The sequence below is a fragment of the Salvelinus fontinalis genome, chromosome 40 (genome assembly GCF_029448725.1).
Source record: "Salvelinus fontinalis isolate EN_2023a chromosome 40, ASM2944872v1, whole genome shotgun sequence".
Taxonomy (NCBI): domain Eukaryota; kingdom Metazoa; phylum Chordata; class Actinopteri; order Salmoniformes; family Salmonidae; genus Salvelinus; species Salvelinus fontinalis.
Window position 1 is genome coordinate 11,852,747 of NC_074704.1, and position 12,604 is coordinate 11,865,350.

At 47.1% G+C, this 12,604-nt stretch overlaps 2 protein-coding genes across 2 annotated transcripts in view; both read right to left on the reverse strand.

Moving 5' to 3' along the window:
- The window catches only part of LOC129839513 (adhesion G protein-coupled receptor E5-like), a 98,066-nt gene that overhangs the window by 20,049 nt on the left and 65,413 nt on the right, over positions 1 to 12,604 (reverse strand). The window lies entirely within an intron of this gene.
- Positions 1 to 12,604, reverse strand: part of LOC129839514 (adhesion G protein-coupled receptor E5-like) — a 46,814-nt gene that overhangs the window by 17,980 nt on the left and 16,230 nt on the right. The window contains exons 3-7 of the mRNA XM_055907020.1: positions 11,739 to 11,782; positions 11,285 to 11,395; positions 10,899 to 11,052; positions 10,190 to 10,309; positions 8,412 to 8,638 (exon numbers count right to left, since the gene is read on the reverse strand). Coding sequence (XP_055762995.1) covers positions 8,412 to 8,638; positions 10,190 to 10,309; positions 10,899 to 11,052; positions 11,285 to 11,395; positions 11,739 to 11,782 — 656 coding nt within the window. The remainder of the gene's footprint in view (positions 1 to 8,411; positions 8,639 to 10,189; positions 10,310 to 10,898; positions 11,053 to 11,284; positions 11,396 to 11,738; positions 11,783 to 12,604) is intronic.

The following is a 12,604-nucleotide window of genomic DNA, read 5'->3' on the forward strand; positions in this document are numbered from 1 at the left end:
GCCATTGTCAGTCAGTTAGGCCATCGTCAGTCTGTTAGGCCATCGTCAGTCTGTTAGGCCATCGTCGGTATGTTAGGCGATCGTCATTATTTTAGGCGATCCTCATTATGTTAGGCCATCGTCAGTCTGTTAGGCCATCGTCGGTATGTTAGGCCATCGTCGGTATGTTAGACCATCGTCATTATGTTAGGCCATCGTCAGTATGTTAGGCCATCGTCAGTCTGTTAGGCCATCGTCGGTATGTTAGGCCATCGTCGGAATGTTAGACCATCGTCATTATGTTAGGTCATCGTCAGTCTGTTAGGCCATCGTCAGTCTGTTAGGCCATCGTCAGTCTGTTAGGCCATCGTCAGTCTGTTAGGCCATCGTCAGTCTGTTAGGCCATCGTCAGTCTGTTAGGCCATCGTCGGTATTTCAGGCCAACGTCGGTATGTTAGACCATCGTCAGTATGTTAGGCCTTCGTCATTATGTTAGGTCATCGTCAGTCTGTTAGGCCATCGTCAGTCTGTTAGGCCATCGTCAGTCTGTTAGGCCATCGTCAGTATGTTTGGCCATCGTCATTCTGTCAGGCCATCGTCATTATGTTAGGCCATCGTCAGTCTGTTAGGCCATCGTCATTATGTTAGGCCATCGTCAGTCAGTTAGGCCATCGTCATTCTATTAGGTCATCGTCGGTATGTTAGGCCATCGTCAGTATGTTAGGCCATCGTCAGTCTGTTAGGCCATCGTCATTATGTTAGGTCATCGTCAGTATGTTAGGCCATCGTCATTCTATTAGGCCATCGTCATTATGTTAGGCCATCGTCAGTCTGTTAGGCCATTGTCAGTCAGTTAGGCCATCGTCAGTCTGTTAGGCCATCGTCAGTCTGTTAGGCCATCGTCGGTATGTTAGGCGATCGTCATTATTTTAGGCGATCGTCATTATGTTAGGCCATCGTCAGTCTGTTAGGCCATCGTCGGTATGTTAGGCCATCGTCGGTATGTTAGACCATCGTCATTATGTTAGGCCATCGTCAGTATGTTAGGCCATCGTCAGTCTGTTAGGCCATCGTCGGTATGTTAGGCCATCGTCGGAATGTTAGACCATCGTCATTATGTTAGGTCATCGTCAGTCTGTTAGGCCATCGTCAGTCTGTTAGGCCATCGTCAGTCTGTTAGGCCATCGTCAGTCTGTTAGGCCATCGTCAGTCTGTTAGGCCATCGTCAGTCTGTTAGGCCATCGTCGGTATTTCAGGCCAACGTCGGTATGTTAGACCATCGTCAGTATGTTAGGCCTTCGTCATTATGTTAGGTCATCGTCAGTCTGTTAGGCCATCGTCAGTCTGTTAGGCCATCGTCAGTCTGTTAGGCCATCGTCAGTCTGTTAGGCCATCGTCAGTATGTTTGGCCATCGTCAGTATGTCAGGCCATCGTCGGTATGTTAGGCCATCGTCAGTATGTTAGGCCATCGTCATTATGCTAGGCCCTCGTCGGTATGTTAGGTCATCGTCAGTATGTTAGTCCATCGTCAGTATGTTAGGCCATCGTCAGTCTGTTAGGCCATCGTCAGTATGTTAGGCCATCGTCATTATGTTAGGCCATCGTCAGTCTGTTAGGCCATCGTCAGTCTGTTAGGCCATCGTCAGTATGTTAGGCCATCGTCAATCTGTTAGGCCATCGTCAGTCTGTTAGGCCATCGTCATTATGTTAGGCCATCGTCAGTCTGTTAGGCCATCGTCAGTCTGTTAGGCCATCGTCAGTCTGTTAGGTCATCGTCAGTCTCTTAGGTCATTGTCAGTATGTTAGGCCATCGTCAGTGTGTTAGGCCATCGTCGGTATGTTAGGCCATCGTCAGTATGTCAGGCCATCGTCATTATGTTAGACCATCGTCAGTCTGTTAGGCCATCGTCAGTCTGTTAGGCCATCGTCAGTATGTTAGGTCATCGTCAGTATGTTAGGCCATCGTCAGTCTGTTAGGCCATCGTCAGTATGTTAGGCCATCGTCATTCTGTTAGGCCATCGTCAGTATGTTAGGCCATCGTCAGTCTGTTAGAACATCGTCATTCTGTTAGGCCATCGTCAGTATGTTAGGCCATCGTCAGTCTGTTAGAACATCGTCATTCTGTCAGGCCATCGTCAGTCAGTTAGGCCATCGTCATTCTATTAGGTCATCGTCGGTATGTTAGGCCATCGTCAGTATGTTAGGCCATCGTCATTCTGTTAGGCCATCGTCATTATGTTAGGTCATCGTCAGTATGTTAGGCCATCGTCATTCTATTAGGCCATCGTCATTATGTTAGGCCATCGTCAGTCTGTTAGGCCATTGTCAGTCAGTTAGGCCATCGTCAGTCTGTTAGGCCATCGTCAGTCTGTTAGGCCATCGTCGGTATGTTAGGCGATCGTCATTATTTTAGGCGATCCTCATTATGTTAGGCCATCGTCAGTCTGTTAGGCCATCGTCGGTATGTTAGGCCATCGTCGGTATGTTAGACCATCGTCATTATGTTAGGCCATCGTCAGTATGTTAGGCCATCGTCAGTCTGTTAGGCCATCGTCGGTATGTTAGGCCATCGTCGGAATGTTAGACCATCGTCATTATGTTAGGTCATCGTCAGTCTGTTAGGCCATCGTCAGTCTGTTAGGCCATCGTCAGTCTGTTAGGCCATCGTCAGTCTGTTAGGCCATCGTCAGTCTGTTAGGCCATCGTCAGTCTGTTAGGCCATCGTCGGTATTTCAGGCCAACGTCGGTATGTTAGACCATCGTCAGTATGTTAGGCCTTCGTCATTATGTTAGGTCATCGTCAGTCTGTTAGGCCATCGTCAGTCTGTTAGGCCATCGTCAGTCTGTTAGGCCATCGTCAGTATGTTTGGCCATCGTCATTCTGTCAGGCCATCGTCATTATGTTAGGCCATCGTCAGTCTGTTAGGCCATCGTCATTATGTTAGGCCATCGTCAGTCAGTTAGGCCATCGTCATTCTATTAGGTCATCGTCGGTATGTTAGGCCATCGTCAGTATGTTAGGCCATCGTCAGTCTGTTAGGCCATCGTCATTATGTTAGGTCATCGTCAGTATGTTAGGCCATCGTCATTCTATTAGGCCATCGTCATTATGTTAGGCCATCGTCAGTCTGTTAGGCCATTGTCAGTCAGTTAGGCCATCGTCAGTCTGTTAGGCCATCGTCAGTCTGTTAGGCCATCGTCGGTATGTTAGGCGATCGTCATTATTTTAGGCGATCGTCATTATGTTAGGCCATCGTCAGTCTGTTAGGCCATCGTCGGTATGTTAGGCCATCGTCGGTATGTTAGACCATCGTCATTATGTTAGGCCATCGTCAGTATGTTAGGCCATCGTCAGTCTGTTAGGCCATCGTCGGTATGTTAGGCCATCGTCGGAATGTTAGACCATCGTCATTATGTTAGGTCATCGTCAGTCTGTTAGGCCATCGTCAGTCTGTTAGGCCATCGTCAGTCTGTTAGGCCATCGTCAGTCTGTTAGGCCATCGTCAGTCTGTTAGGCCATCGTCAGTCTGTTAGGCCATCGTCGGTATTTCAGGCCAACGTCGGTATGTTAGACCATCGTCAGTATGTTAGGCCTTCGTCATTATGTTAGGTCATCGTCAGTCTGTTAGGCCATCGTCAGTCTGTTAGGCCATCGTCAGTCTGTTAGGCCATCGTCAGTCTGTTAGGCCATCGTCAGTATGTTTGGCCATCGTCAGTATGTCAGGCCATCGTCGGTATGTTAGGCCATCGTCAGTATGTTAGGCCATCGTCATTATGCTAGGCCCTCGTCGGTATGTTAGGTCATCGTCAGTATGTTAGTCCATCGTCAGTATGTTAGGCCATCGTCAGTCTGTTAGGCCATCGTCAGTATGTTAGGCCATCGTCATTATGTTAGGCCATCGTCAGTCTGTTAGGCCATCGTCAGTCTGTTAGGCCATCGTCAGTATGTTAGGCCATCGTCAATCTGTTAGGCCATCGTCAGTCTGTTAGGCCATCGTCATTATGTTAGGCCATCGTCAGTCTGTTAGGCCATCGTCAGTCTGTTAGGCCATCGTCAGTCTGTTAGGTCATCGTCAGTCTCTTAGGTCATTGTCAGTATGTTAGGCCATCGTCAGTGTGTTAGGCCATCGTCGGTATGTTAGGCCATCGTCAGTATGTCAGGCCATCGTCATTATGTTAGACCATCGTCAGTCTGTTAGGCCATCGTCAGTCTGTTAGGCCATCGTCAGTATGTTAGGTCATCGTCAGTATGTTAGGCCATCGTCAGTCTGTTAGGCCATCGTCAGTATGTTAGGCCATCGTCATTCTGTTAGGCCATCGTCAGTATGTTAGGCCATCGTCAGTCTGTTAGAACATCGTCATTCTGTTAGGCCATCGTCAGTATGTTAGGCCATCGTCAGTCTGTTAGAACATCGTCATTCTGTCAGGCCATCGTCATTATGTTAGGCCATCGTCAGTCTGTTAGGCCATCGTCAGTATGTTAGGCCATCGTCAGTCTGTTAGAACATCGTCATTCTGTCAGGCCATCGTCATTATGTTAGGCCATCGTCAGTCTGTTAGGCAATCGTCATTATGTTAGGCCATCGTCAGTGTGTTAGGCCATCGTCAGTATGTTAGGCCATCGTCAGTATGTCAGGCCATCGTCATTATGTTAGACCATCGTCAGTCTGTTAGGTCATCGTCGGTATGTTAGGCCATCGTCAGTATGTTAGGCCATCGTCAGTCTGTTAGACCATCTTCAGTATGTTAGACCATCGTCAGTATGTTAGGTCATCGTCAGTATGTTAGGCCATCGTCGGTATGTTAGGCCATCGTCGGTATGTTAGGTCATCGTCGGTATGTTAGGCCATCGTCAGTATGTTAGGCCATCGTCAGTATGTTAGGTCATCGTCAGTATGTTAGGTCATTGTCAGTATGTTAGGCCATTGTCGGTATGTTAGGCCATCGTCAGTATGTTAGGCCATCGTCAGTATGTTAGGCCATCGTCAGTATGTTAGGCCATCGTCAGTCTGTTAGGCCATCGTCAGTCTGTTAGGCCATCGTCAGTATGTTAGGTCATCGTCAGTATGTTAGGCCATCGTCAGTCTGTTAGGCCATCGTCAGTATGTTAGGCCATCGTCGGTATGTTAGGTCATCGTCGGTATGTTAGGCCATCGTCAGTATGTTAGGCCATCGTCAGTATGTTAGGTCATCGTCAGTATGTTAGGCCATCGTCGGTATGTTAGGTCATCGTCGGTATGTTAGGCCATCGTCAGTATGTTAGGCCATCGTCAGTATGTTAGGTCATCGTCAGTATGTTAGGCCATCGTCAGTATGTTAGGCCATCGTCAGTATTTTAGGTCATCGTCAATATGTTAGGCCATCGTCAGTATGTTAGGCCATCGTCAGTATGTTAGTCCATCGTCAGTCTGTTAGGCCATCGTCAGTATGTTAGGCCATCGTCAGTATGTTAGACCATCGTCAGTATGTTAGGTCATCGTCAGTATGTTAGGTCATCGTCAGTATGTTAGGCCATCGTCAGTATGTTAGGCCATCGTCAGTATGTTAGGCCATCGTCGGTCTGTTAGACCATCGTCAGTATGTTAGGTCATCGTCAGTATGTTAGGTCATCGTCGGTATGTTAGGCCATCGTCGGTATGTTAGGCCATCGTCAGTATGTTAGGCCATCGTCGGTATGTTAGGCCATCGTCATTATGTTAGGCCATCGTCAGTCTGTTAGGCCATCGTCAGTCTGTTAGGCCATCGTCAGTATGTTAGGTCATCGTCAGTATGTTAGGCCATCGTCAGTCTGTTAGGCCATCGTCAGTATGTTAGGCCATTGTCGGTATGTCAGGCCATCGTCAGTATGTTAGGCCATCGTCAGTATGTTAGGCCATCGTCAGTCTGTTAGGCCATCGTCAGTCTGTTAGGCCATCGTCAGTATGTTAGGTCATCGTCAGTATGTTAGGCCATCGTCAGTCTGTTAGGCCATCGTCAGTATGTTAGGCCATCGTCAGTATGTTAGGTCATCGTCAGTATGTTAGGCCATCGTCAGTATGTTAGGCCATCGTCAGTATGTTAGGTCATCGTCAATATGTTAGGCCATCGTCAGTATGTTAGGCCATCGTCAGTATGTTAGTCCATCGTCAGTCTGTTAGGCCATCGTCAGTATGTTAGGCCATCGTCAGTATGTTAGGCCATCGTCAGTCTGTTAGAACATCGTCATTCTGTCAGGCCATCGTCATTATGTTAGGCCATCGTCAGTCTGTTAGGCAATCGTCATTATGTTAGGCCATCGTCAGTGTGTTAGGCCATCGTCAGTATGTTAGGCCATCGTCAGTATGTCAGGCCATCGTCATTACGTTAGACCATCGTCAGTCTGTTAGGTCATCGTCGGTATGTTAGGCCATCGTCAGTATGTTAGACCATCTTCAGTATGTTAGACCATCGTCAGTATGTTAGGTCATCGTCAGTATGTTAGGCCATCGTCGGTATGTTAGGCCATCGTCGGTATGTTAGGTCATCGTCGGTATGTTAGGCCATCGTCAGTATGTTAGGCCATCGTCAGTATGTTAGGTCATCGTCAGTATGTTAGGTCATTGTCAGTATGTTAGGCCATTGTCGGTATGTTAGGCCATCGTCAGTATGTTAGGCCATCGTCAGTATGTTAGGCCATCGTCAGTATGTTAGGCCATCGTCAGTCTGTTAGGCCATCGTCAGTCTGTTAGGCCATCGTCAGTATGTTAGGTCATCGTCAATATGTTAGGCCATCGTCAGTCTGTTAGGCCATCGTCAGTATGTTAGGCCATCGTCGGTATGTTAGGTCATCGTCGGTATGTTAGGCCATCGTCAGTATGTTAGGCCATCGTCAGTATGTTAGGCCATCGTCAGTATGTTAGACCATCGTCAGTATGTTAGGCCATCGCCGGTATGTTAGGCCATCGTCAGTATGTTAGGCCATCGTCAGTATGTTAGGCCAACATCAGTATGTTAGGCCATCGTCAGTCTGTTAGGCCATCGTCAGTCTGTTAGGCCATCGTCAGTATGTTAGGCCATCGTCAGTATGTTAGACCATCGTCAGTATGTTAGGTCATCGTCAGTATGTTAGGTCATCGTCAGTATGTTAGGCCATCGTCAGTATGTTAGGCCATCGTCAGTATGTTAGGCCATCGTCAGTCTGTTAGACCATCGTCAGTATGTTAGGTCATCGTCAGTATGTTAGGTCATCGTCGGTATGTTAGGCCATCGTCGGTATGTTAGGCCATCGTCAGTATGTTAGGCCATCGTCGGTATGTTAGGCCATCGTCATTATGTTAGGCCATCGTCAGTCTGTTAGGCCATCGTCAGTCTGTTAGGCCATCGTCAGTATGTTAGGTCATCGTCAGTATGTTAGGCCATCGTCAGTCTGTTAGGCCATCGTCAGTATGTTAGGCCATTGTCGGTATGTTAGGCCATCGTCAGTATGTTAGGCCATCGTCAGTATGTTAGGCCATCGTCAGTCTGTTAGGCCATCGTCAGTCTGTTAGGCCATCGTCAGTATGTTAGGTCATCGTCAGTATGTTAGGCCATCGTCAGTCTGTTAGGCCATCGTCAGTATGTTAGGCCATCGTCAGTATGTTAGGTCATCGTCAGTATGTTAGGCCATCGTCAGTATGTTAGGTCATCGTCAGTATATTAGGCCATCGTCGGTATGTTAGGTCATCGTCGGTATGTTAGGCCATCGTCAGTATGTTAGGCCATCGTCAGTATGTTAGGTCATCGTCAGTATGTTAGGCCATCGTCAGTATGTTAGGCCATCGTCAGTATGTTAGGTCATCGTCAATATGTTAGGCCATCGTCAGTATGTTAGGCCATCGTCAGTATGTTAGACCATCGTCAGTATGTTAGGTCATCGTCAGTATGTTAGGTCATCGTCAGTATGTTAGGCCATCGTCAGTATGTTAGACCATCGTCAGTACGTTAGGTCATCGTCAGTATGTTAGGCCATCGTCAGTATGTTAGGCCACCGTCAGTATGTTAGACCATCGTCAGTATGTTAGGTCATCGTCAGTATGTTAGGCCATCGTCAGTATGTTAGGCCACCGTCAGTATGTTAGACCATCGGCAGTATGTTAGACCAACGTCAGTATGTTAGTCCACCGTCAGTGTGTTAGGCCACCGTCATTATGTTAGGCCATCGTCAGTATGTTAGGTCATCGTCAGTCTGTGAGGCCATTGTCATTATGTTAGGCCATCGTCATTATGTTAGGCCATTGTCAGTATGTTAGACCATCGTCAGTATGTTAGTCCACCGTCAGTGTGTTAGGCTACCGTCAGTATGTTAGTCCATCGTCGGTATGTGGAAAAATGCAAGTCCTAACCGTAGCTGTACGATTATGATATACTAGAATATTTACCTTCTTGATATTTTAACATCAGCACTATGGCACATGTTATATTTTTAAATGATACCTGTAGATGTTTGAAGGTGAGGATTACAGGCTGGGCGAGGTGTTCTGTTGCTGGGTTACTGACGAGAGCTGTTACCACCTTGGAACTGATCTGGTAGCTAGGCTTTGATGCTGTGGCTGTTGCTGTGTCTGTGTCTGTGTCTGTGTTTGTGTCAGTGAGGTACTGGAAGGAGTTGTTGACATATGTCTCCACTGTCTTGTAACACACCAACCCAACCAGAGTGAAACCTGTGATCACAGAATGAAGCAAGTTACCAGAATGTATTGTAGCTTTCCCAGAATTCCCAGGTTTTTCAAGTTTCCTGGTTGGAAGATTCCTGGAATAAGGAGGTGCTTTGAAAGGCTGGTCATGGCTCACATCAACACCATTATCCCAGCAACCCTACACTCCAATTTGCATACCGCCCCAACAGATCCACAGATGATACAATCTCTATTGCACTCCACACTGCCCTTTCCCACCTGGATAAAAGGAACACCTACGTTAGAATGCTGTTCATTGACTACAGCTCAGCGTTCAACACCATAGTGCCCTCAAAGCTCTTCACTAAGCTAAGGATCCTGGTACTAAACACCTCCCTCTGCAACTGGATCCTGGACTTCGTGAAAGGCCGCCCCCCAGGTGATCCTCAACATGGGGGCCCCTCAGGGGTGCGTGATCAGTCCTCTCTTGTACTCCCTTTTCACCCACGACTCATGGCCAAGCAAGACTCCAACACCATCATTAAGTTTGCGAATGACAGAACAGTGGTAGGCCTGATCACCGACAACGAGGAGACATTCTATAGGGAGTAGGTCAGATACCTGGCCGTGTGGTGCCAGGACAACAACCTCTCCTTCAACGTGATCAAGACAAAGGAGATGATTGTGGACTACAGGAAAAGGAGGACCGAACACACCACCATTCTCATCGACAGGGCTGTAGTGGAGCAGGTTGAGAGCTTCAAGTTCCCTCTCAGGAGACTGAAAAGATTTGGCATGGGTCCTCAGATCCTCAAAAAGTTATACAGCTGCACCGTCGAGAGCATCCTGACTGGTTGCATCACTGCCTGGTATGGCAACTGCTTGGCCTCCGACCACAAGACACTACAGAGGGTAATGCGTACGGCCCAGTACATCACTGGGGCCAAGCTTCCTGCCATCCAGGAGCTCTATACCAGGCGGTGTCAACATTGTCAAAGACTCCAGTCACTCTTGTCACAGACTGTTCTCTCTGCTACCGAACGGCATGCAGTACCGGGGCATCAGGTCTAGGTCCAAGAGGCTTCTAAACAGCTTCTATCCCCCAAGACTCCTGAACATCTAGTCAAATAGCTACCCTCCCAACCCCTTTTTTACGCTGCTGCTACTTTCTTGTTATCATCTATGCATTGTCACTTTAATAACTCTACCTACATGCACATATTACCTCAATTACCTCGACTAACCAGTGCCCCCCACACATTGACTCTGTACCGGTACCCCTTGTATATAGCATCGCTACTGTTATTTTACTGCTGCTATTTCATAATTGTTTTTATTTTTGACTTCACACTTATTTTTTTTTAAACTGCATTGTTGGTTAAGGGCTTGTAAGCATTTCACAGTAAGGTCTATAGCTGTTGTATTTGATGCCCGTGACAAATACAATTTTACTTTATTTGATTTGAATAAGCAGGAAATGCGGAAACCAGGATTTCTAGGCAACCTGGGAGTTTTTGGAAAGTTACTGGTACTAAAAGATACAGTACTTAGTTATAGAGATGAGGATCATGATGATGATGAGGAAGAGTAGCCTACCTGGGTACGTCCCGTTGCCGGTGGCTGTCTCCCAGCTGGTGTCCAGTCGAGCGTTGTCATTGGCCAGGCTGATTGATCCAGTGGGCGGAGTCTGTCCCCTCCTCACTGCAAGCTCTGCCGCTGTGTACAAGGACAAGGCGAAAGGTGAAGGAGGATGTGTGTGTGTGTGTAAATGTGAGTTTGTGTCTGGAAGTTCATGTGTGTGTGTGTGTGTGTGTGTGTGTGTGTGTGTGTGTGTGTGTGTGTGTGTGTGTGTGTGTGTGTGTGTGTGTGTGTGTGTGTGTGTGTGTGTGTGTGTGTGTGTGTGTGTGTGTGTGTGTGTGTGTGTGTGTGTGTGTGTGTGTGTGTGTGTGTGTGTGTGTGTGTGTGTGTGTGTGTGTGTGTGTGTGTGTGTGTGTGTGTGTGTGTGTGTGTGTGTGTGTGTGTGTGTGTGTGTGTGTGTGTGTGTGTGCGTGTGTGTGTGTGTGTGTGTGTGTACATGTTCGTGTGTGAGTTTGTGCATATTCGCGTGTGAGTGTGTGCATGTTCGTGTGTGTGTGTGCATTTGTGTGTGTGTGTGTGTGTGTGTGTGTGTGTGTGTGTGTGTGTGTGTGTGTGTGTGTGTGTGTGTGTGTGTGTGTGTGTGTGTGTGTGTGAGAGTGTGTGTGCATGTTCATGTGTGTGTGTGTGCGTGTGTATGTGTTCATGTGTGTGTGTGTGTGTGTGTTACCTGTGTGGTCTGTTTCCATGGTGGTGTGGGTGTCTCTGAGCTGTGGCCCGATGAGCATCAAGGTGTCCTCCACGGCGCCTAGCAACCCACTCACCTCCCGGCTGTTGCTTAGGATACCTTGAGACAGGAGACTGTCTATCTCTGTGAAGACATTCTACACACAGGAAGCAGAAACAGGAAACAGTAAGTAAGTGAACGAGGTGTATATGTTTATATGCATGCATGATTTCACTGTGTGTGTGTGTGTGTGTGTGTGTGTGTGTGTGTGTGTGTGTGTGTGTGTGTGTGTGTGTGTGTGTGTGTGTGTGTGTGTGTGTGTGTGTGTGTGTGTGTGTGTGTGTGTGTGTGTGTGTGTGTGTGTGTGTGTGTGTGTGTGTGGGGTTTACCTCCAGTAACACCTCTCCAGACAGTCTCCCTCCGGCTGCGTCCCCAGAGTTACTTAACGCCAGACAGCTTTTCCTCATCAGGGACAGGAGACCAGCTAAACCTGGGACAGTCTGAGAGACAGTCTGAGAGATCTACTGGTTATTTTACTGACTGCTCACTGACATATTGTATAACTGTTCTGGTTATTTTACTGACTGCGCACTGCCGTAGTCTATAAATGTTCTGGTTATTTTACTGACTGCTCACTCCCGTATTCTATAAATGTTCTGGTTATTTTACTGACTGCTTCATGCAATATTCTATAAATGTTCTGGTTATTTTACTGACTGCTTCATGCCATATTCTATAAATGTTCTGGTTATTTCACTGACTGCTTCATGCCATATTCTATAAATGTCACCCTAAAGTGTTAGTTATCATAAGTGATATCAGGTGTCAGGGTTTACAACTCACCTGTCCAGGAGTCTGATCCGCTTTGACCTGGTCACAGGTCAGTACTGAAGGAAACACAAAACACTGCCATCACACCTGGATCAACACTACACAGCACATACATATTACAAAACACAACCATCACAGCTGGATCGAAACGACACAGTACAACACAACAGAACACAACACTACACAACATAACACATATATAACATACCACCATCACACCTGCACAACAACAACAACCACACGACAGGACACAGAACAACACAACACAATGAGAAGTAACAACCATCACACGTGCATGTTATCTGCACCACAACACAACATTTAGTGACGTGTGAAATCTATTGTGAATGTTTTGTAAAGTTTTTAAACTGCCTTAATTTTGCTGGACCCCAGGAAGAGTAGTTGCTGCCTTGGCTGGAACTAATGGGGATCCTTAATAAATACAAATACAACACAACACACACCACAACACACACCAGAACACAACAACACAACACATACAAATGAAAACTGTCACATCCTTATCATGGTCATAGTAGATCCAAGTTGTTGCCATGGGTAACCATGTTTACCATCAGATACCAACTAACTAAGATACAAATGAAGACATGAGACAGAGAGGAAGTTGAGTTGGAGATTAAAACACCCAGAAACCCACAGCACACCAGTGCTGAAATGTTACCATGGTAACCATCCTAGGATCCATCCCAATTGACACCCTATGATATAGTACTCTATGGGCCCTGGTCTAACGTAGTGCACTATATAGGGAATAGGGTACCATTTGGGCCTCAGCACTAGAAAGAGGAAGCTGCCAATGGAATAACGGTTTCTACAGCAACAGAGTCCCTACTGTAATATAAGCACCACACTCAGAT